This window comes from Mesoplodon densirostris, chromosome 13 (genome assembly GCF_025265405.1).
Source record: "Mesoplodon densirostris isolate mMesDen1 chromosome 13, mMesDen1 primary haplotype, whole genome shotgun sequence".
Lineage (NCBI taxonomy): Eukaryota > Metazoa > Chordata > Mammalia > Artiodactyla > Ziphiidae > Mesoplodon > Mesoplodon densirostris.
In genome coordinates, this window is record NC_082673.1 from 78,213,634 (window position 1) to 78,238,903 (window position 25,270).

The 25,270-nt window shown below is 42.7% G+C and overlaps 2 protein-coding genes across 9 annotated transcripts in view; one reads left to right on the top strand and one right to left on the bottom strand.

The window, feature by feature from the left end:
* The window catches only part of TATDN1 (TatD DNase domain containing 1), a 43,030-nt gene extending 27,039 nt beyond the window's left edge, over window positions 1-15,991 (bottom strand). The window contains exons 1-4 of one of the 8 annotated variants that reach the window (XM_060115509.1): window positions 15,945-15,991; window positions 5,737-5,802; window positions 4,869-4,918; window positions 87-150 (exon numbers count right to left, since the gene is read on the bottom strand). In XM_060115509.1, coding sequence (XP_059971492.1) covers window positions 87-150; window positions 4,869-4,918; window positions 5,737-5,802; window positions 15,945-15,966 — 202 coding nt within the window. In that variant the 5' untranslated portion in view covers window positions 15,967-15,991. Of the gene's footprint in view, window positions 1-10; window positions 151-884; window positions 2,019-2,855; window positions 2,984-4,868; window positions 4,921-5,736; window positions 5,803-15,944 lie in introns of those variants that run through there. The other 7 variants (XM_060115510.1, XM_060115512.1, XM_060115513.1 and 4 more) reach the window with 7 other exon arrangements.
* Window positions 15,992-16,076: 85 nt separating this feature from the next.
* NDUFB9 (NADH:ubiquinone oxidoreductase subunit B9) lies at window positions 16,077-24,922 on the top strand. The gene is made up of 4 exons (XM_060116314.1): window positions 16,077-16,220; window positions 19,195-19,387; window positions 19,962-20,075; window positions 24,698-24,922. Exons 1-4 carry the CDS (start codon window positions 16,120-16,122, stop codon window positions 24,827-24,829), a joined length of 540 nt encoding a protein of 179 aa, XP_059972297.1. The 5' UTR covers window positions 16,077-16,119; the 3' UTR covers window positions 24,830-24,922.
* Window positions 24,923-25,270: the final 348 nt, after the last annotated feature.

A 25,270-nucleotide genomic window follows, 5' to 3' on the forward strand; every position in this document is an offset into this window, starting at 1 on the left:
GTATTTGTACCTGAGGCAGTTCTCAGAAAGACTTCTTCAAAATAACTTAATTCACATTTTGAGGGGTAAAAGTAATATGAGGATACCATTTGTCTGTGCCAAATGCAGTGCATCTTTACTGTCTTGTAGATTTCCACCTGTAATCACAAACTGAAACAGAAAGAAATAAAACAAGTCCACTTTAACAGGGTGTCAACCAGTTTCCCAAACGTGCTTTCCTGCTGCTTTTTTCCAGAATGCTTCTCTCTCTTTGACTGTCACACACCAACCCTCCTTTAAAAATTCAGCTGAGGGCTTCCCTGGTGGCGCAGTGGTTGAGAGTCCGCCTGCCGATGCAGGGGACACAGGTTCGTGCCCCGGTCCGGGAGGATCCCACATGCCGCAGAGCAGCTGGGCCCGTGAGCCATGGCCGCTGCGTCTGTGCGTCTGGAGCCTGTGCTCCGCAACGGGAGAGGGCACAACAGTGAGAGGCCCGCATACCGCAAAAAAACAAAACAAAAACAAACAAACAAAAACAAAACAAAACAAAAAATTCAGCTGAAAGATCACCTCCTGTGCAGAGTGGATCCTGAATACCCTCTCCACATGCACACGCATGCACACGCACGCACACACACTACAAAGAATTTGTGACTCCTACCAAAATGTATTCACATGTCTGTCTTTCCTATTAGACCACGAGTTTCTTGAGGACAGAGGTCACATTAGGAAAGAATGAATAACTAAAAACTTCTGAACTTAGAATTCTGTTCATCTAAATTAGAGATTCCATAGTATTGACTAAACAGTTCTCCAAGTGTGGTCCTGGACTCTCCAGGGTATATGTTAGGTCAAAACTATTATCATAATAATACTACGATGTTATTTGCCTTATTCACTCTCACCTGTCACGCGTGTGCAGTGAAGTATTCCAGAGGCTACATGATGTGTAACATCACAAAAGACTGCAGAAACAGATATGAAAGCTCAGCAGTCTTCTGTTAAGTCAGACATTTAAAAGATATTTAAAAAAATACAAATTCCACTCGTGTTACTAAATGTTTTTGGTTTAGAAAATACTTTTCATAAAAATATGCTATTTATTTTACATAATGGTCTACTGTTTTAAAATGAATTAATAAATAGATACAGTTGACCCTTGAACAATGTGGAGGTTAGGGGCGCCGTTGACAATCTGTACGTTACTTATAGTCGTCGGCCCTCTGTATCAGGGATTCCACAGCTACATATTCACCCAACCTCAGATCACGTAATACTGTCGTATTTACTCCTGGAAAAAAATCTGTGTCTAAGTGAACTCACAGTTCAAACCCGTGTTATTCAAAGACAACTGCATTTAAAACTTTTCTGTTTTAATTTCTAATACAATATATATCAATAGATAGAACCCACATAAGAGCTCTTTGGGGTCCTCAAGAATCTTAAAGAGTATGAAGGGGTTCTGAGGCCAGGTTTGACAATCACTGGATTCATGTATATAGATAAAATGCTCTGTAGGGAAATGTATAGCTCTGGGCAAGGAAGCCCTTCTACAGGGTCCACTGCAGTTAGAACACCATCTCTGCTAACCTGTTTAAGGGAAGACGTCACTAAAGAGCGATGTGTCGACGGTGACTGCTGAGGCAGTGCTGCTTAAGTGCACATTCTTCTGAGGAAGTGATTTAAACACACTGAGGTGTGTATATACTTTTTAAAGGAGATTTAATTTAATTTTTTATTAACTTCATTGGTTTATTTTTTTAAGTTTTCTACATACAACAGCTTTCTTTTATTAATTAATTAATTAATTTTTGCTGTGTTGGGTCTTCGTTTCTGTGCGAGGGCTTTCTCTAGTTGTGGCAAGCGGGGGCCACTCTTCATCGCGGTGCGCGGGCCTCTCAGTGTCGCGGCCCCTCTTGTTGTGGAGCACAAGCTCCAGACGCGCAGGCTCAGTAGTTGTGGCTCACGGGCCTAGTTACTCCGGGGCATGTGGGATCCTCCCAGACCAGGGCTCGAACCCGTGTCCCCTGCATTGGCAGGCAGATTCTCAACCACTGCACCACCAGGGAAGCCCAACTTGAGGTATATTTTTTAAAGCATACTTCATGAGACTCACTGAGCTAAAATGAAGAATTCATTCTAGGTACACACATAAATAGAACACACAGAAAACACAGGAGATGGTGCAAATGATAAACAGACATTTTCACAGAGTGATAAACTTCTGAAATGATAGACACTGAGTATCTATTCTGCTTGTAAAACATGTTAACAAAAATATTGAGAAAACTATTGTTTACTAACACTACCTAATTCTTTAATAAAGGATGAGATGGAGACTTCCCTGGTGGCGCAGTGGTTAAGAATCCGCCTGCCAATGCAGGGGACACGGGTTCAAGCCCTGGTCCAGGAAGATCCCACTTGCCGCGGAGCCACTAACCCCGTGTGCCACAACTACTGAGCCTGCGCTCTAGAGCCCGCAAGCCACAACTACTGAGCCCGCATGCCACAACTACTGAAGCCTGCGTGCCTAGAACCCGTGCTCCGCAACAAGAGAACCAACCGCAATGAGAAGCCCGCGCACCACAATGAAGAGTAGCCCCCGCTCACCACAACTAGAGAAAGCCTGCGCATAGCAACGAAGACCCAACGCAGCCAAAAATAAATTAATTAATTAAAATAAAATACTCTGTAATGTCCTATATGGGAAAAGAATCTAAAAAAGAGTGGATATATGTATAACTCATTCACTTTGCTGTACACCTGAAACACGTTATAAATCAACTGTATGCCAATAAAAATTAAAAAAAAAATAAAAGGATCAGGTGCCCACAACCAGTTTTCAATTATGCAATATAGTTTGTAATCAAATCTACCTTTTAGTTTACCTGTAACTTTCCCAAATAGATGAAAAAGTAAGGACAAGGCTAGGGGACATATACTTTCCTCTCCCACTTTACGATGATGACGACGACGATGATGATGATGACAATGACAGCTTCCACTATGAACATAATAAATGCTGCTTACTTTATGCCAGGTACAATATCAACTGCTTTGCATTCTATATTTAATCTTCACAACAACTCTGTTTATTAGCTATTATTATCATTCTTGATTTAGGGATGAGAAAACTGAAGTCTGGAGAGATGAAGCACCCCAGGTTACAAAGCTCTGAAGGAGGAAGCTGGGGCTGGAACCAAGGTTTGTGACGCCGTAACTGTGCTTTTAATCACTACCATAAAGCTATAAGGTACTGGATTAAATTTCAATTTGGAACCATATCCAAGTAAATCTGATTTCAGTTCTTCAGTTCTGTCATTCCTAAATCCATGTGTGTTATAAGTGTTAAGATTAAACTATTCATGGATGACACACGAAAACTGTCTACAAAAAACGTCTCCTGCCATATCAGTCAACAAAGGATGTTATGGTCATCAAGCCCTCAGCCACTGCAGCCGCCTGTGACTGTGCACCCTGAGGGGATTCAGGACGGCGAAAAACAGGACACTTGCTCTAGATAGTGAAGGTGCACATCAAAGGAATGATTTCAATGAGCCCAGACTCTTGCATCTTCCCATATGTAGAAAAGTGCTAAATTCATTAACTTGAGATTTTTTTCTTTAATTAGCAGTAATCTTTTGATGTTCCACTACCTGTTTTTTATGTTGTTGTTTTGTGTTTTTTTGGCAAAACTCCCATATATCCTGGCTCCTCCCTTACCTCTCCGGAAAGGTCCCTCAGAGCCACCTGAGAGGATTAGGCAGCTACTAGTTGCCTCTTAAGAAGCCTGGTAATTCAGCAAGTATGCCAAATAAAACATAATTCTCAACCTTTAGGTTATGCATTTTTTTTCAGTTGACAAAATTTAGGAGCTTGGTATTTCAGAGTTTGCAGAAAAACATTTTATAAAGTGATTTACCAAGCAAAGAATGAGCACATAATGAGAAATTATGTTGTAACTTTTATCCTTACTACTTCTGAATAATAACTAATACAATTTTAGAGCTGGAGACTGCAGAACTCATTTAGCCAGGAGTATCGCTTTTTAAAACTGAGGTTTATTTAACTTAGAAACAGTAGCTACTAAGTGCCCTGATACCACACTATGGAACTTAATCTTTTTTTTTTTTTTTTTTTTAATATTTATTTGGCTGCGCTGGGTCTTAGTTGCGGCACGCGGGTTCTTTTAGTTGCTGCATGCGGGATCTAGTTCCCTGACCAGGGACAGAAGCCAGGCCCCCTGCATTGGGAGCGTGCAGTCTTACCCACTGGACCACCAGGGAAGTCCCCTTTGGAACTTAATCTTATTTCTTGTGTGCATGTGTGGGCTAGCTTGCTACTTAAAAAAAATACTGATTATATTCAAAAAATTTGACACCGAACTAAAATTCTTTTGCTTAGAACGCTCTAAAAGTAGTAGGAATTCTCCTGATTATCAAATTACCACCATAAAAATTAAAGTGTTCTCTCAGTTATCTGAAATGTTATACATAGTATAAAAGCTAAACTTGGTGATTAGATACATGTCTTCTTGATGATTGCTTACTTCTAACAAATGCTAAATTGTTACAAAATCTACTAATAGTTGCCTCTTAAGAAGCCTGGTAATTTAGTTGGGTTTTAAAAAACTTTTCCAGGGAGACTTGGCCATTTACTACACTTCTGATCACATGGAAGATACACTCACAAGGTTTGTGTCACTTAAACTGCTGAGAACAGAATATTTTGATATTTTATTTCATTAACTTGCTAATATTACATGTTGACAATACCTATCACAAAATGCTAAATGTGGTTTGGCTTTCTCTTCTTTTCTGCAGTATTTTAACCAAAATTTAGTTTTTTTAAAAAAAAAAACCATAAGGGTAACAAAAATGAAATGTTACCTTTTTAACACCAATCTGAACAGCTCTCTCTATCACATCCCGTAAGTCATCTGTAAAAGATGAACCCCACATTAAGAAAATATAACTAAAAATTCACTTACCCATAATTATCCTTTATTGAAAGAAAAATACATAGAAAAATCATATTTACTGAAGTCAAATCAATACTATTTGATGAGTGCTTATCATATAATAAGCAAAGACCTAGCGATACTTTAAAAAAAAAAAAAGATACCCATATAAGGCAAAATAGATGAATAGTTATCCATTCAATTTTATTTTTATTCTGTTGACCACAACGGGGAAAAGTCTGTTCGGCTTTATGGTTTGCCTTTTATGCATATGGTTATCTAAAGTTCTATATTCAAAGTTATAAACTTCTACAGATAAGAAGGGCTTGGGCCTCCCTGGTGGCGCAAGTGGTTGAGAGTCCGCCTGCCGATGCAGGGGATACGGGTTCGTGCCCCGGTCTGGGAGGATCCCATATGCCGCGGAGCGGCTGGGCCCGTGAGCCATGGCCGCTGAGCCTGTGCGTCCGGAGCCTGCGCGTCCGGAGCCTGTGCTCCGCAACGGGGGAGGCCACAACAGTGAGAGGCCCGCATACCGCAAAAAAAAAAAAAAAAAAAAAAAAAAAAAAAGAAGGGCTTGATAACACTTTGTTGTAATAGGTATTTTATAAATGTTCATGATCATGGTTTACCAATATAGCTTATATGTGTTTCACTTTGTTTATAGTTTTATCCAAGATGCATAATAAATTCTTTAATATTTCAATTGTAAGAGTGGGTGAAGCTTCTTATGGTCTCCCTTGAATCAGAAAGTTTGTCTTCACAGATAAACTATTTACCTTAATAAAAGAAACATTTACCTTGATGCTTTTGAACCCCCCTATAAATTCCTCTGAACATGGGATCTGTCAAGTTGATACCAATATCTGTAGAAAGCAAAAATAAAACACACGATCATTAAGAGCCTCTATTTGAAACTTTAAATAAACTTTAAACTTTAAATAAAAGGTCCTGTTACTAACCTTTTCATTCACACATTCATTCATTCAAACAAAATCTAAGTGCCTACTGTTTGTCAGTCACTATGCAGGACACCTGGGATACAAAGATGAAAGATGTAAGTCCTGCTCTCAATAAACTGTAGAATTGGGAAGGCATTCCCATTAACAGACAATTAAGAAATCACAAGTAGATACTAGCACTGTGGGACACAGAGGAGGCCCACCCAACTTAGTCTGGTGGTTAGCCCAGAAGAGGCTTCCAGAAAGAACGGATTCTTGAACTGAATCTTAAAGGATGAGTTGGAATTACCCAGTAGAAGACAGGAAATTGCAGATAAGAGGAAGCAGCAGAAGCAAAGCTTCTGGGGTCTGAAATAGCACAGTGATCACGGAGAGCTACAGGCTGTTCTGACTGGTGGAGAGAAGTGTAGGGAAGGGAGTGACCAGAAAAGGGCAGACTCAGCTATGTTACAGACACTTGTCTTTAAAATACCAGATGCAACAAGAAGCACTGATGGCTTCTAAGATTTGTATTTTGGACATCTCCTTCTGGTGTCTTTGTAGAAGGTGGGATCTAAAGGGGCAAATGGAGTCAGGATAGTTTACTTGGAAACAGGCAAGAGCTCATATCTGCAATGAAGAGAACCTGAATTAGGGTAATACGAGTGGAGAGGCAGAGAGGGCAATAAATTATTTATTTCCTTTATTCACCAAATACTTATGAAGACCAACACTATGTCAAATACTAGGTAAGGAGTTAGGGGGTGATGAACAAGACCCGACGCTTGGTCCCTGCCTTCCAGGAATTCACAGTCTATATGGGAACTACAAATATAATCTGTGATATATAAGAAGCTGCACTGTAAGCAACATGAGGCAAGAAATGTTTCTCTTCTTCAATGCTGTGTCCCTAGAACCTAGCACGATAGTTGGTGTATAGTAGGATCTCTATACACTTTTTTTAAAAAATTTATTTATTTTTGGCTGCGTGGCTGCGTGTGGGCTTTCTCTAGTTGCGGCGAGCAGGGGCTACTCTTCGTTGTGGTGCACAGGCTTCTCATCGTGGTGGCTTCTCTTGTTGCAGAGCACGGGTTCTAGGGCACGTGGGCTCAGCAGTTGTGGCGCACGGGCTTAACTGCTCCGTGGCATGTGGGATCTTCCCAGACCAGGGCTTGAACCCGTGTCTCATGCATTGGCAGGTGGATTCTTAACCACTGTGCCATTAGGGAAGCCCTCTCTATACACGTTTAAGCCTGCAAATAATTATTTTACAGCTTTGTGCTTTGGAGCACAAAGAAGTAGCAATAACAGTTTTCGCAAGAATGATGACAAAGGTTCACAGAAGAGCTAGATCTTGAGAGCTAAAGCTTAGAAGCTGAGAAACAGAAAAGGCATTCTACGTACAGGTGTGTGTAGGTACACACTGCATCTGGAGAACTGGAAGAGACTCACTGTGCCTGTGCAGCTGAGGTTCACAACGCAGAGCGATTCTGCGGTTCCTCTCTTCTTCGAACCTCTCCCCTCCCCGCCTTCCCCTACCCCAACATTCAGCAATGTCTGTATTCATTTCTAGTTGTCACACAGAGGGGAGTGCTACTGGCATCTAGGCTTGAGGCCATGGGTGCTGCTCAATATCCTACAATGCACAGGATAGCCGCCCACAACAAAGAATAATCTGACCCCCACACCAAGTGCTGTTCCTGATAAATCCTGCTGCCGAGTATATAAGGCGACGAGGGGAATAACGAGATGTGAAGTCAGCTTGTGACGGCCATGGGCAACAAAAACACCTTCCCTATTTAAAACACACACCCTTTAGCTTTTAGCACTAGGAGAACCTCCAAGTTCATGGTTGGGGTGGACAGTTGCCTACCCACAGACCCCCAAATTATTTCTGCTGAGTTTCGGCTGCTTCTTGGTATCTTCTCACTCTGATTTCTACCAAGCTAGCCCTCAACAAGCTGTGCCGCTTCAACATTAAGCCAGACCTTGAGAGATGAATGGGAATTTGGATAATCCAAGAGATGGTGGGGAGCGTATTCTAGTCATTTGTAACAGCAAGAGAAAGGCACAATGCAAAAAACTTCAAAGATATTTGGGCAACAGCATATATGTCAATTAGAGGGTAGGAGATGAATTCACAATTGATACCCTTTATAGGGCTATTAACACACAAATGTTACCAAATACTATAAATACAAGGTAGGGGTTCAGTGGAATGGCCCAAATCACAGGAAATCAGCATCTACTTTCTTTTCAAGTAAGGAAGGGGGGAGACTGAAAAAGGAACCCAGGGAAGAGCGCAGAGGTCCTTCTGCCTGCAGTAACCCTTCACACGCTCAGTCTACAGTCACCCGCCACGGATGAGCATTAGGAACACAGAAACGGCCTGTGTCTCTTCTGGCCCATTACCCCTTTGTGCAGCAAAGAGATCAGAATTTTTCTAAAGCAATCTTTTGCTAGAAAACAAAGTGAAAAACAAATGAAACAGCAGCAAGCATATTTAACTAGTGAACTTTATGATACTAATTTTAAAAGCAAATTGAAGATTAACTTGGAGGCTCAGTTTATGAAGCCTTTCCGTGTCCCTGTCTCAACCCTAACAGGAATGGATGCTAAATCGTTCTTCCATGCTCAGCCTGAGGCCAACTCCAGGTGATGCCACTTCTTAGAACCTACCTCTTCCTGACGTGGGTCAGTCTTTGAGGCCCCAAGTCATAGTGTACATCAAAGATCTATATTCAGCTTTGGACCCAGGTGAGCCTTGGGCTTTATGATATCCTGCACTGGCTCAGCCACCAATTTCTCCCCCCACCGCCTTTTTCTTTTTCTTTTTTTTTTTGCGGCACGCGAGCCTTTCACTGTTGTGGCCTCTCCCGTTGTGGAGCACAGGCTCCGGACACGCAGGCTCAGTGGCCATGGCTCACGGGCCCAGCCGCTCCGCGGCATGTGGGATCCTCTGGACCAGGGCACGAACCTGTGTCCCCTGCATCGGCAGGTGGATTCTCAACCACTGCGCCACCAGAGAAGCCCCCAATTTCTTCCTTTTTACCTAAGAATCTCTTGTGACTTATAGCTCTTGGCCCTTTCCTTTCTGACATGTGGTTTGCCTGAAGTGTATTCCCCAGCCAGTTATTAAAGCTGCTTTCTATCCTCTGATGAATAGGCTGCTTCACCTTAGTCAAGTTTGGTGAAGGGGCTCAGGATGTCACCCCAAAATATGCTGCTTTGCCATATTGGTTATTTTGAGCTGAAGGCACTTAAGAAACAGCAAATGCAGGAAAGGATCCCTAGTCTCTCCTTTTCTACCTAAAATAGGTCATAAAGTTTCCCATGAGAAAGGTACTCTCCCTGTACCAGGAAGAGAACATTCTTATCACCAGAGACTGGGAGTCAAGTCGAAATGGAGCTGTACAGCCAAACCCAAAACAACTCCTATCTTCCATTAGTTTCCCCATTTTTTCCTAGTCACTGTCCCACAATTTGCATGACTTAAGTCCCTTTGTCTTATCACATCCCCACTTGGCCTTTCGGTAAGCTTTCTGGTCTAAAAGCTTCTTTGGGTCTTCATTTTCCTTTTGAAAACTCCCATGTATGTGAAAAAAAAAAAAAGTATGCTTTTCTCCTGTTAATCTGCCTCATGTCAGTTTTATTCTTAGGCTCAGCCACAGAACCTAAGAGGGTAGGAGGAAGTTTTTCCTCCCCTACGGAAGCAAGTAGCTTCTTTTTCTGGACACTGTGATTCACTTCTGTCTCCTCTCTCCTATCCTGGGTGGCCTCTGGGCCTCTCACACCCCACCCACCGACTCCCCAGAAAACACCAACAGAGTGATTAAGATAATTAACAAGTCAACATAGAGGGGTCAGAGAAAAGTTCAAATTGATGATCAAAAAATATTCAATCTGTGAGCAACTTCCAAGAAATACAATAAAATGGGGAACTGCAGTTTTGGAAAGAGAATGGGCTTTGGAGTTAGAATTCTTGGAATCCTGACTCATCAGCTGAATGATTTTGGGCAAATGAGTAGGCCTCTGAGCCTCAGTTTCCTCACTAGTAGGGTGGGCATAAAATTTCTCCTTCCAGGAGTGAAATGTGGCTCAAATTGGAAAATGAATGTGAAAGTATCTTGCAAATTAAAAGCCTTATAAAATGTAATTATTATTATTATTCCTGGGCACAGTATAAATTCTGTAACATGCGAACAACAAGTGGAATTTTAGTCAACATTAGCTATACTGTCATACTACCTTAAGTGGTTAACACTCCCAATCAAGACCTCATTATTAAATAGCCAAATGTAAGTCAGTTTGTTTATGATTCAGGATGCAACCACGAAAATAAACCAGTCAAAATCCTATTTATTTAACTTGTTCGAAATGTTCTGACATATAAGGGACAGTATCTTTTAAATTTAAAAATTCCTATCAGATGTATGCCTACTGTCAGTAAACTAAAAAAATTAAATCCTGTACAAACATTGACTTCTAGCTTGAAAAACTAAGTACATGAGAGGTAAGGGTGAGAGAGCACGACAGGAAGAAAAAAAGGCAAAGCAGAAAATCACTAACTCTGATGGGGGGGGAATACTGAGGGATTCATACATTTAGTGGCATGCCATCTTATAAGGATAAGTAATGTTTCTTTTCCATTAATTTTCTCCTTAATTAGCTGGCTTTAAAAGCATTACTCCATTACTGCTAAAAACTGTTGCCAGTATTAATGAGTTTTATTTTTCAAAACAATGTAAGAGTGGAAAACTGTTTGTAACCAAAAGAAAACTACGTCTCCAAACTGAGGCCTCACTGGTCTCAGTGAATCATGTCATACTACTATCACCATGATCTAGGGATACAAAGGGACAGCAAGTAGAGAATTTACGATTGTTTTAGCCTTTAGATATAACTTCAAGTTTACAGGAAATAGAAGCGATTAGAGAACAAGCTAACCACCACTACGTGGCAGGCCAAGTTGCTTCTGCAAGGCAGTGCCATGAAGAAATGCGCTAGATCAAGGGGTTGGCAAGCTCCGGCCTGCGTGCCATTGCCTATTTTTGTTTGCCCCTAAGGTAAGAATCGTTTTTTTAAAAGTTGAAAAAAAAAAAGTCAAAAGAAGAACAGCTCTTATGACATGTAAAAATTATAAGAAACTAAGGTTTCACAGTGTTCACAAAGTTTTATTGGAACATGGCCACACCCATTTGTTTACATAGTATCTATGGCTGTTTTTGAGTGACAGGTCAGAGTTGAGTAGTTGCAACAGATATATGGCCTGCAAAATAAAAAATATACACCATATGACCCCTTAAGGGAAAGCTGGCCAATTTCTGTGCTAGATTAAAAATCTGAAGGACACTCAAATACATGGCTCCAGATTGGATATTGTTTTGGACAAGGCCACCTTGTAAAAGAGGCTCCAGAGAGATCCTTTGCTCCTTCTTCCATGTGAGGACACAGTAAGAGGGCACCAGCCAAGAACCAGGAAGAGGGTCCTCACCAGAACGTAATCATGCTGGCACTCTGATCTTAGACTCCCCAGTCCCCAGAACTGTGAGAAATAAATTTCTGTTGTTTATAAGCTACCCAGTCTGTGCTATTTTGTTACAACAGCTCAAAACGGACTAAGACAATCTATGACATCACCTTCTCTCTCAATCTGTATATACCAAGTAGGTGGATTTTATCTCCTAACCTCTCAATCTGTGCACTGTTTTCCATCTCCACTACCACCATAACACTTGAAGCAACCAACTCCAGCTTGGATGCTACTCTGACCCCCTTTCACTCTGTTCTCCACCTGACTGAAGGTTTCTTTTCATTCATAAATCAGATCATGCTACTCGTACCTGTCACTCCTGATACACCCTTAACACGGGAGGACCTTAGCTCTGCAAACCTCTAGCTGATTCTGTACAATTCTCCCTCCTCCCTCAATGCCTTCCCCACTTCTCTCTGCCCCAGACCCACTGGTCTTCTTTCAGTTTCTCAAAAGTGCTATGCACCCTCCTGCCACAGAATGTTTGCACATGCTGTTGTATTTGGAACCTTCCCCCTGCCTTTCTTTGCCTACTTAACTCTTAATCTTTCAGAGCTCAGTCCAAGGGACACTTCCTCAAGGAAGCCTTTTCTGACCTCCCAGTCTAAGTTCTGTTCCTCATCAAATGCCCAGAGAACCATATTCCTTTTCTTCAGTGCCCTCTTCTCTGTCACTGTGGTAAAGTCATTAGTGCACTTAAGAGGCTGTCTCCACCACTAGACTGTAACCTAATTTCTACCCACCACTGAGTCCTAGCATTTAGCACATCAGGTGGCACACAGCAGAGATTCAGTAAATATTTGTAGAATGAATGAATGAATGAATGAATGAATGACCAGGTTGCTCAAGGGAATCCAAGACAGGGAAGAGAAAATAAGGTCCAGTCCCTAGCGAGATGGGATGTGTAAGAGATGGCCAGCAGCCCCAGTCAGCCTGCTTCTAGGGACACAGGGCAGAATCAGAATCCCGTTAAAATAACACAACTATAGATAAATCTTAGATACCTAATAGCTCCCAGCTGGTTGGCCCCAAGGGGTAGTTGCTACTAATTACTGCCAGCTGCTCACTGGCTCTTTTGGTGGGAGGGAGCGCAGAGGCTACTAGATAGGAATCACCTTAAACCTACGCTTCTCAAACGAGGGGTATTCCAGAGAGTATGTAACACCCTGGAGTATTCCCTGGAGTATCAATTTTACTTTGGAAGATTTAGGGGATAAAATATCTTTTAATGTTAAAAGGGCTCTATGTTATTTCAAAGTTAAACACAAGACATCCAGAGAAATTTTGTAAATGCATCAAGGTTTACACATCACTGCTGCCACGCCATCACCCCTGGGGTATACTCCACTCTGTGTCCTTAAGTGACCTTTGGAGGGTGAGTTTCAGAGCATGAACCAGCCAGCATTGAAAAGGGAGCTTCCACTCCATCCCAAGTTCTATCACTTTGCAATGATTAAGCATAGATTCTTATTGCTATTCAGATTGAGGATATAGTCATCTGTGGTACGATACTCAATGTCACAGAAATTAGTCTCAAGTATAACCCAGGACACAATGTTGAAGTGTCCTCTAGGAGGGAGCAATGTTTCCCATAAAACACAAATACATCTGCTTCCCACCCTCCTTCCCCACATTAGAAACACTGGTTGTAGTTGTAAGGGGCAGCCATTGGTTACGCAATTTGAGAAGGGGGAAATTTAGGATTACAACCTGGTGACAGCTGTCCTAAATCAAAATCTAAGGCTGCTCTTATAACAGTGGTTTTTCTATTACTACTATTAAGTTTAAAAAATTTTGGCCATGCCAGGCATCTTGTGGGATTTCAGTTGCCCGACCAGGGATTGAACCCGGGCAATGGCAATAAAATCGCCGAATCCCAACCACTAGACCACCAGGGAACTTCCTCCACTGGTTTAATTCTTCATGCAACTGTTCCATGTAAAGCTTGTTCATGGACCAATTGTCCATGGGCCTAATATGTTGTTTTCCAAAGTATTGCTCATGGCTATTTTGGGCAGAGATTTGTGTAGTGGGTCGTGTGTAGTGGGCAGAACTTTTTAAATGGCATGGAACAAATATTAACTATCAGTAAGTCACAAAACAAGATAGAATGTATAGTATGATCCCATTTTTGTTGTACAAAAAACACATCGGATATGTTTGCATATTTTTATGATTCTGTATAAATTTTAAAATATGGGAAGGATATAAACTTTAGACACCGGTTACCTCAGGAGAGCGGAAATGAGAGCATACAAAAAAAAATTGTTCCAATTAAACCCACCTTCTTTAAGAAGTCTTTTCTAGCTTATCTGGTTGAGATTCCTTTCTTACGAACTTAGTACTAAAATAACACATCTTGTTTTACCCACTCATTCATACTTCCATTGAACAGTCACTGTACTAAACCCCTGGGAAACAAAGATAAGTACCACCAAGTATCTGCCTTAGAAGAGTGTGGTCTAGTGGGAAAGGCAGATACATATTTTAATTATAAAATAACGGGGTAAAGTAAAGGGTAGAGTTATGTAGTCTTAAGGAACAGGTAAAAATCAAACAGGCAAGAGGATATTAGAGGCAGAGGGCACATTACGACCCCAAACTGCCACTCTAAAACCTTATCATAGGCAAGAAACAGCACCTCCAAGTGTTTATAGAGCATAAAAAGAATGGGGCCGGAAAAGTGGGCAGGACCACACCACAGAAAGACTCTGTATGCTATGTTAAGGCACTTCAACTGTCCTGAGGACAGTGACTGAAAGATTTGAAGCACAAGAAAAATGTAGCTGACTTGGTTTTTATACACTCTGGAGGCTACACAGAGGATGGGTTTAAGGAGACAAAACCTGAGGCAGGGATTTAGTTTTTTTTATTACAATACAAACACAAACCTTTAAAAGAAAAAAATAATTGTCTTTTGTGGGGTGTTTCATGGCTCCTACCCCATCTCCCCCATCAATTATATCACAGATTGCAATAAACAGGCTGAGAGACACCACACCTGGAAAGTGTCTAAACCTCTGATGACCTTCCCATCCCCCAACCCCACCCCAGGCTTTCCCACAGCATTTTAAAAAACCTTTAACAATGTGCCACTTAAACATTCTCCCCTGCATTTGCTTTGACTGTACATACTTCTCCAGTCTGAAAACTAATTGCGCCACTAGATTCTTTTTATAATTCCACATACTTAGCACAATGTCTCTGTAAAAAATATTGTCTAAAGTAACTGTTAGATCTAAGTTTATAATCCTAAGCTCTCTCCTGAGTGCCAGGCATTTCCAATTGCCCAGTAAATGTCTCCACCTGGATGTCCTGTAAGAATCCCAAATTTAACTTAATCCAAATGGATCTCGTTACAGCTCCCACCCACTGCCAAACTACCCATGCTTCCATTTCATGTTTAGGTATTTATCCCAACACTGAGTCATCTCTGACTGTTCACTCTTCCTTACCTGCCATAAACACTCAGCTGCTAAATGCTGCATATGTACCGCTCTTCCATTTCTCTCTCCCTTTTCCAGTGCCCTTGTTCAAGCTCTGAAATGCTTCCCTGTCTCTCCCTGTGACCCACCAAACAAACCTACACAACACCTGTCAGGATTACCTTACTAAAGAGAGAGACGTGATCACTGTCGTCTTCCACCTTCAGGTAGCTGGAAACTTCACAAAGACAAGGATCATGCCCAGTTTTACCCACTACTGTATCCCATAGCTCAAGGCTCCCAATATATGTAACTGGCATTCAATGATTTACTTAATGAATGCTCCTTGTCAAAAGCCTTCAGCGAAGCTCTATACACAGAAAATTAAACTCACCAACACATTCGAGTTCCAAGTCACCCTTCCAATCCGAGCTCTTACAACCTCCCCCAGGCTTTCCTAAGTCTGGTACTAAATATGCTTACTCCTTTAGTTCCTGTCGAATTCTCCATCTCTTGTTCTACCGATGCCGAATGGATTATTGTACTTGCCAAGTATAAAACTTGTTTCTCTTCCCACTGTGTGTGTCCTCCAGTTCCCCCACCACATGGTGATGCCAGCAGAGCAGGGGCCGTGCCTGTGTTCCTAGGCCAGTGCCTGGCCCACCAGAGGCGCCCAGTAACTGTGATATGAACTGTGATATGAATTAGTGAGTCAACGAGTCCCTCGAAGCCATCCTCCTCTCCGCCAAGGCAACGGGAAACCGCGGGGAGGTGCACGTGGGATGGAGGAGAATATAGCGACAGGCCTTTCGTTTGCTTTTTAGTAGTTTTGCTTCCTTTTTTTTTATTGAACACAACACATATGTTGGAAAGAGCATAAATCGTAACTGCGCAGCTCGTGAATTTTCACAAAGAAGCACACCCATGAAGCCAGCACCCATACTGAGATCCAGAACATTACCGACACCCAGAGGCCTCCCCGCACCCTCCTCCACGGAGTGCACTTTCAACCCTCAAAAAGCCGGAGAGCTCACGTCCTGGGCCCTGTGGCCGCGGTGCACGAGGCCCGGGAACCGATAGAAAGGCCCCAAACTGGGGGAAAGTCTTACCTACGAATTTGAAGCGACTCATGACTGCGGCTGGCCCAGGCTCCTCCCTGACGGAAACGGAAGCGGAAGCGGAAGCGGCCGTCCGTCGCCCCGCCCCTCGTGCAGCCCCGCCCCCTCGCCGCCGACGTCCGGTTTCCCAGGAGCCACCGCGGCCGCTGAAGGTGATCCGGCCGTCATGGCGTTGTCGGTGCCGGGTGCCTACCTGACCCACCAGCAGAAGGTGCTGCGGCTTTATAAGCGGGCGCTTCGCCACCTGGAGTCGTGGTGCATCCACAGGTGGGCGAGGGGGACCCAGAGCGCGGGGAGGTGACCCCGGGGGCCACCACAGAGGCTGAGAGGTTCTGGGGACCGAGCGGCTCAAGGACTTCTGGGACGGGGTGGGAAGGCGGCCCCTCGCCCCGCGGAGCCCTCCTCTAGACCCGGGTTCGAATGCAGGTGTCGTCGCCTACATCTGGGACACTTTGAAGACTTGTTTATCTGGTCCGGGCCTCAGTTTTCTAATCAGGAAAACGGACGCGGAACCCAGCGCAGAGGGTTGCATGACGGTTAAGAGAAAGGAAGTGCCAAACATGGAAATGTCATGCCTCCAGCGCTCACTAAATAATAGCTTCCTTCGTGACTTTCTCGTTCCTGGTACTGGCAGTAATAATAAATGCGTTATTTTCTTTAGTCCTCACAGCTCTGGGTGTTAGGGATTATTTAGCCTTATTTTATAGATGAGAAAATAAGAGGCAAGAGACTGACTTGCTCAAGGCCCAGCAGCTGGTAAGTGACCGAGCCAGGATTAAAACTCAGGTGTCTTAACTCCAAAACATCATTACCCCTCCCATCAGCTTTCCTCTTTTTAGCTTCATTCAGTCCTTTTCATTAGTTTCACATCCCACCTAATTCTTTACCTCCCACATAATTCTCTTCTTCTTTCCTCCCTCTGTCCATCTGGGACTAGTCTTAGAACACAGTCTTAAAACATAAAGGTTTTCGTGATCCAGATGCAATGCATGGTGGGGTGGCAACCCAAGATGTATGAATGCCAGGCCTCCATGCCCTTAGCAGAATCCTAAAACCTAGTCCCAGGAGAAGGGCTTCTGAGAAAAAACCTCTAAACAGTGGGAAACTGAGTATGTCTGGAAGAGTTGTGGAGAGGATCCTGGAAGCCCAGATTGTATATTTGGGACTATTGTAAAGTCATCGACCTACTTCTCTTTGCTAGGCAGGAAGATGGCCAGGTTCAAGGCTGTAGGGTTAGTTACTTCCCTAATTTTTTTATTCATCTGACAATTTGCAATTCAGGTTCTATGGTGGCTGACAAATAAAAGTTAATAAGGCTTCTTTCTCAGCTGTAGCAGTTTATGGATTAATGAGGAAGATGGACATATAAACAAACAGGTAACATAGAGAATTATCTTTCATAAAGATGAAGTCAAGCCATCAGGAATTCAGGTAGTGCTGAACTACATCTGAGAATATTAATATTATCTTGGAGGAAAGGATAAACGTAGTTACTATGATAACACTGACTCGTCATTTCTTTAAATCTCACTAATATCTTTTCTCAGTACTTGCCTGATTCTCTTCCTTCCATTTGCCCTCATAGCGCTATTTGTTCTGCATGGGTCCATCCTAGGCCCTTGGTCATTGCTGTGTATACTTTGGGCAGCCTCATCTAACGCTGGGACTTGAGTTACCACCTGTGCTCACTTGTCTGTAGAGGTGTATTTCCAGCTGTTTGCTAGATTACCTACAGTTCTCTAAAACTGAACGTATTTTTCTTTTCACTACCTCATTTTGATTCTCTTCCCAAATTCCCTGCCTCAGCTAATGGCATTACTAGTAATACAGTCACTCAGCTTTAAGTCTTAGCATTATTTTCAAGTACTTCCTACTTACCCCTCTGCCCACGACACACATACTTGTATGCCATTGGACACTGATTTTTGTAAATTCTCTCCCCTGTGTAATAATACTCGTAGCTTACGTTGGGCACGAAGGATGTACCAAGCACTGTCTGAAGTGTGCTGATATGTTTTAGTTTATCCAATCTTTAGGACATCCTTAAGATATAGGTACTGTTATTAACTCTTTTATGGAGAAGGAACCCATGGCCTAAAGACTTTAAATAATTTACCCTGGGTTACACAGCTAGGAACTGCAGAGCTGAAGCAGTCTTAAGCTATCTGACTCCATGGCCTACTCTTGTAACTTTGTAGTCTAAATGTTTTTCTCTTGTCACTATCCATCACTGTTGCCTGCTTCAAGCCCTTGTCATCTGTGGCCTGGATTATCAAAGCCCCATTACTACTGAGCCATAAAAAAGAATGAAATAATGCCATTTGCAGCAACATGGATGGACCTAGAGATTATACATTAAGTAAGTCAAATGGAAAGATAAATATCACTTATATGTGCAATCTAATATAAGGTACAAATGAACTTAATTACAAAATAGAAACAGACAAAGAAAAATTTATGGTTACCAAAGGGGAAATTCGGGGGAGGGATTAATTAGGAGTTTGGGATTAGCAGATACAGACTACTGTATATAAACTAAACAACAGGGTCCTACTGTATAGCACAGGGAACTATATTTAATATCTTGTGATAAACTATAATGAAAAAGAATATGGAAAAGTATATATATGTATGTATAACGGAATCACTTTGCTGTACACCAGAAACTAACACAACATTGTAAATCAACTACAATAAAAAAAATAATAATAAAAAATAAAAAAAAATTTTAAAGCCCCATAAATGATCTCTGCCCGTGGTTTCTTCTAGAACCTGACCGAAACTTGCCTAAGGTCAGGCAGCTAGTGTCAGAGTCAGCATTCAAACCCAGGTCTGTCTGATTTGAGCAACACTCTTTGCACCATGTATCAGTAATGCGTGCCTTCTACATCTTTGTGTCTCCAGAATTTAGCACAGTGCCTAGCACAAGGTAGGAGGAAATGCAGTAAGCTGTCATTGAATGAATGTTGAATGATCCTACAGAGGTGATAGAGGAGACAGGGGAAAGGGGTTAGGTTGTATCTATCAGTAATATAGTAGCTTTTTGTTGCTGGTGTTTGGGGGGCTGCCAGGGAAGCCGTCGTAATGATGCGGCTGCTCCATTGACAGGGTCCAGGGAGGGGCTGGGAAGTCACGCTACTCACCTGAAAGGTGTTCGTGGAAGTACTGCCTCTTGTCAGACAGTAATACTGCCTGACTGAGTAGATAACATTTCTAATCTCCAAAATCATTTTGGTTTCAGGGACAAATACCGGTACTTTGCTTGTTTGATGAGAGCTCGGTTTGATGAACATAAGAATGAAAAGGACATGGTGAAGGCCACCCAGCTGCTGAGGGAGGCAGAGGAAGAGTTCTGGCACTGTCAGCATCCTCAGCCGTACATCTTCCCCGAGTCTCCTGGGGGTACCTCCTATGAGAGACACGAGTGTTACAAGGTAGGTGAGGTCCACAGGAGTCTCAAATCCCGAACCTCGGCCTTGGAAACCACTTGCCCTTTTAGGGGCAGCTAGGACATTTCTTTCCTGACAGTTACACTTTTTTTTTTCAGTGTCAGTTTTCTTTCTCCCAGATGCCATCATTTTCTTTCCAAATTCAGTGCTCAGGTCTTGCAGTAAACTTTCTGGCAAAGCACAGTGCTAAAGGAATTGGTAAATAACTCATTTTTGGACCTTAAAGTTAACCAATTTCAATTGGTGCTTAGTATTCTAAGTGATATTTCCAAATAACATACAGCCACGTTGGATCTTTAGAGAACTCAGGTAGGGGAGGAATGATGCCAGTTCTCTCTGGACTGACCTTGCTCTTTTTCATCCCTAGGCTGTTTCACTCTAAGGCATTCTCCTTTGTCTCGGTCCTCTCCTGTTTATTCCTTAGTGTCAGAAACAGTCTGGTACTTGGAATGGTTATAAAAATGCACCTTGATTTTTGTCTTCTGTCTCTTGAGCAGGCCCTACCCTTGACATGTAAATGTGTCCTGTGGAATGACGCCGTGATTTCCTCTCCTGACAGGTTCCCGAGTGGTGCTTAGATGACTGGCATCCTTCCGAGAAGGCAATGTATCCTGATTACTTTGCGAAGAGAGAGCAGTGGAAGAAACTGCGGAGAGAAAGCTGGGAACGAGAGGTGAGTCTTGCCTGTGTTTTACCATGTAGTTTGGCCCACATGGTCAACACCTGGAAGGAGCTGAGGTTTGGTTCCCCATGTGCAGAGGTCCAGATTCCAGCTCCGACAGTTACTCTGGCCCCTTGCCTCTCAGATACACTTTCTCTTTCAAGTGTGTTAAATGTAACGTTTACAGCCATCTTAGAAATAGGTTAAAATGTGTTCCCTGGTCTTTTGGCTTTTCTGTTCTCTGATTTTGCTTCTTCCCTCCTTCCCCTCCATAGTCCTCTGCCTGACCTTGCTCTACCCTACAGTCCCTTAACCTTCTCCACCAGCACCTTGGGTATTTTTCCACTCATGATGTCTGATTTATATTTTTAAAAAGTCAATCTTGCTGTAGTGTGAAAAATATATTGGAGAGGGCAAGTGGAGAATTGGAGAGACCAGTTTGGGGTTATTAGTCCAAAGATTATGGCAACTAGCACTAGGGTGGGTGCAGTGGATATGGAAGCAAGTAGATTCAGGATATTGTCTGCAGGGATGTGAAGAGGGATTGGATGGGGGGTGGGGGCGGCGGGTAGTGAAGGACAGGGAAGAATCAAGAAGGATTTCCAGGGGCTTCCCTGGTGGCACAGTGGTTGAGAGTCTGCCTGCTAATGCAGGGGACACGGGTTCGAGCCCTGGTCTGGGAGGATCCCACATGCCGCGGAGCAACTAGGCCCGTGAGCCACAACTACTGAGCCTGCGCGTCTGGAGCCTGTGCCCCGCAACAAGAGAGGCCGCGATAATGAGAGGCCCGCACACCGCGATGAAGAGTGGCCCCCGCTTGCCACAACTAGAGAAGGCCCTCGCACAGAAACGAAGACCCAACACAGCAAAAATTAATTAATTAATTGACTCCTACCCCCAACATCTAAAAAAAAAAAAAGAAGGATTTCCAGGTTTTAAGCTTCAACATCTGGAGGTTGGTGGTGGTGTCTATTGAGATAGGGAAGAGGGGAAAAAACAGATGTCAAAGGGACAATCAAGTGTTCAGTTTTAAATGTTAAATTTACGAATGTTAAATTTGAGAGTCCTGTGAGACATCAGGTGCAGGTGTCAGAGGGTGACTTTGGATGTATGAATCTGGAACTCAACTCAAAGGAGAGATTTGAGCTCAAACTAGAAATGCGGGAGTTATCAGTTGTTTTAAAAGCCACGGAATGAGGGCCTCTTCTGGGTGCCCTCTCCCCAGTAAAGGAAGTGGAGGGAAAGCCACAGAAATGTTTGAGATCCTTAGATCCAAGAGAAGGTGTTTCAGGAATGGCCGGGGGACTTCCCTGGCGGCCCAGTGGTTAAGACTCTGCACTTCCACTGCGGGGGACATGGGTTTGATCCCTGGTGGGGGAACTAAGATCACACACGCTGCACCACATGGCCAAAAAAATAAATAAACAAGAATGGCTGGGGCCAAGTCATCTTTGATTTGATGGAATAGAGTGAGTACTAGAAATAACATCCAAAGGTTTTGGCTACAGGAAGGGCATTAGTGGCCTTGATTAGAGCCATTTCTGTCACACAAAGACTGATCAGAAGGTGAGGAAGAGTAAACAGGAGGGAGTGATGACTCTTGAGAAGATTTCCTGAGGAGAACAAAGAAACGGGGCAGTAACTGGAGGCCGAGGGATTACTTTCTTTTAAGATAAATGATGCGTATATGCTGATTAGATCTGGGGTTTGAGGGAGAAATTGGTAATGCTGAAGAGAGGTGGAATAGGTACAGAAGGAAAGTTTTTGAGAAGAGGGGCGGGATCCTAAGCATGTGCGGGGGCCTTTGGAAGGAGAAGGGATTCTTCCTCCATTCTAATTGGACAAAAGATGTGTATAAATACATTTGGGTTAGAAGTTTTGATGATGGGGAAATGACAGACTTCAATGTGATGGCTTCTCTTCTTTAAGTGAAGTCAGGAAAAGCCAGGAAGTGGGCAAAGCATGTTTGGAGAATGTGGAAAAGGTGTGATAATCGTGGGCAGAGGATGAGCTTGCTGGAGAATAGTAGTAAGATTGCCACGTGGTGGTGAAGGCCCATGTGAAGTTGGGAATAATTAACATGTTGTGACACCAGTTTGTTCCAGTATTTTTTTTTCTCTCTAGCAATACTAAGCTGTATGGTTGCAGGTTTGAAGGTAGACGGTGTGGTTGTCCACTGTCAAGAGTGATGAGGAACTTATTCAAGAGGGAGTGATTGTCGTGATGGAATCTAGCTGGATAAAGGAGGGAAGTAGACAGGGAGGCTGATGCAGAAAGAAGGGCAAGTTGGGTGTGAGGACCTGTGAACTGGCAGTATCTGAGTTTCAGGAATTATTTTCAAGGGGGCATTTAAGCAAATGAGCTGGAAGGGGACACTGCTTGGATAGTGGGTTACTTAAATTCATAATTTTGTGACCAAGGAGGGCAGTGTTTTCTAAGAAGTATGTCAGCATTTGGGAACTCAAGGCATATTTATTCATGGAGAGCAGCAGATTCATCTTGCAGTTGATCACTGTGATAACCACTTCTCCCCAAAACTCCTCCTTTACCAGTTCCATCTCTTTGACATTATTAAACAGCACATGTGCTTGAGGCTCAGATTAGCCACAATCCAGAGTTGGTTTTTTTGGAGGAAGCTTCAAAAAATCATGGATCTGGAAAGTGGGTGTCTTAGGTCTCCTCCCCTGTTAGGACAGTGATGGTCTTGGAGATCGCTGGAAAAGGGGTAGCTGGGCAGTGGGGGCAGAACTGAGCACACCTGTACCTGTGATTTCATGTTATTTCTTGTCCTCATTGCTATTTGGGGGGCTTTTAAATTAACATCCCTAATGTATTCAAATTGAAGTTTCTTAATAGTGCTTTTGGAGACCTCTTAGCTGAGACACAAAAATAAACATTTTGGGGGGGAAAGAGGTGGGGGGACCATAACAAGGGGGAATTGGAATGGTAATTGTCAGGGTTTTGCTTAATGAGTAAGAGGTGGGGGAGGAGGGTTTGTTCTCAGCATTGCTGTTTTAAGAATGGGAAAACATTTAAGGAGAACAGATTTTGTGTCCGAGTTAAAATGTGGGCATAAAGATAATGCAGCTATAGAGTCCCTCCCATCAAGCCTCTTAGATAGCCTCATCCACCAGAGGGCAGACAGTAGAAGGAAGAACTACAATCCTGCAGCCTGTGGAACAAAAACCACATTTACAGAAAGATAGACAGACAAGATGAAAAGGCAGAGGGCTCTGTACCAGATGAAGGAACAAGATAAAACCCCAGAAAAACAACTAAATGAAGTGGAGATAGGCAACCTTCCAGAAAAAGAATTCAGAATAATGATAGTGAAGATGATCCAGGACCTCAGAAAAACAATGGAGGCAAAGATCGAGAAGATGCAAGAAATGTTTAACAAAGACCTAGCAGAATTAAAGAACAAACAAACAGAGATGAACAATACAATAACTGAAATGAAAACTACACTAGAAGGAATCAATAGCAGAATAACTGAGGCAGAAGAATGGATAAGTGACCTGGAAGACAGAATGGTGGAATTCACTGCTGCGGAACAGAATAAAGAAAAAAGAATGAAAAGAAATGAAGACAGCCTAGGAGACCACTGGGACAACATTAAACGCAACAACATTTGCATTATAGGGGTCCCAGAAGGAGAAGAGAGAAAGGACCAGAGGAAATATTTGAAGAGATTATAGGCAAAAACTTCCCTAACATGGAAAAGGAAATAGCCACCCAGGTCCAGGAAGTACAGCGAGTCCCATACGGGATAAACCCAAGGAGAAACATGCCAAGACACATAGTAATCAAATTGGCAAGAATTAAAGACAAAGAAAAATTATTGAAAACAGCAAGGGAAAACCGAAAAATACCATACAAGGGAACTCCCATAAGGTTAACAGCTGATTTCTCAGCAGAAACTCTACAAGCCAGAAGGGAGTGGCATGATACACTTAAAGTGATGAAAGGGAAGAACCTACAGCCAAGATGACTCTACCCGGCAAGGATCTCATTCAGATTCAATGGAGAAATCAAAAGCTTTGCAGACAAGCAAAAGCTAAGAGAATTCAGCACCACCAAACCAGCTCTAAAACAAATGCTAAAGGAACTTCTCTAAGTGGGAACCACAAGAGAAGAAAAGGATCTACAAAAACAAACCCCAAACAATTAAGAAAATGGTCATTGGAACATACATATTGATAATTACCTTAAACATGAATGGATTAAATGCTCCAACCAAAAGACACAGGCTTGCTGAATGGATACAAAAACAAGACCCACATATATGCTGTCTACAAGAGACCCACTTCAGACCTAGGGACACATATAGACTGAAAGTGAAGGGATGGAAAAAGATATTCCATGCAAATGGAAATCAAAAGAAAGCTGGAGTAGCAATACTCATATCAGATAAAATAGACTTTAAAATAAAGAATGTTACAAAAGAGAAGGAAGGACACTACATAAAAAAAAAAAAAGATAATGCAGGTATATACAAACAACACTTCAGTAGTGAGGATCAGGGTGTGTCATATGACACAGTAGAAACAATGCCGACACTTCCCTGTAGCAGAGAGATTGGACAGTCAGTTCAACTCCTTTTCTAATTGTTCCTTCCTTACCCCCGCTTCTAGGTTAAGCAGCTGCAGGAGGAAACCCCGCTTGGTGGTCCCAGAACTGAAGCTTTGCCCCCAGCCCGAAAGGAAGGTGATTTGCCCCCACTGTGGTGGCATTTTGTGACCAGGCCCCGGGAGCGGCCCATGTAGAGAAAGAGAGGAAGATGCCTCACCAGTCACGCTCGCAAGTGAAATAAGTTACAGGACATAACACTTGCCCTAATAAAATAACTCCATATGGTATGACTGACGTGTTCTTTTGAGGAGTAACATGATGCCAGGTGACCGGGCCACTGTTGTTTTCTTAGCAGTTGTGCATATAAAGAAAAGTACCTGAAACGTAGTCAGATGTATTCTGTTCTTCCCCATTAAGTCATACTGATAACACGTGCTATCGAGGGAAGACTGCAGCAGAACCAGATACAAGATTTACTCTGAAGATTTAGTTGAAACAAACTTGAGTTGAAGGCTTAAACTAGCTATGGTGACTGGAGGGCATAAGAAGCCAAGAAGAGGCATGCCAATACTGAGGACATAAGATACCTTTTCTGTTTTCTAGATTCCACTAACGGAATTTTAGCTCTGATTAAA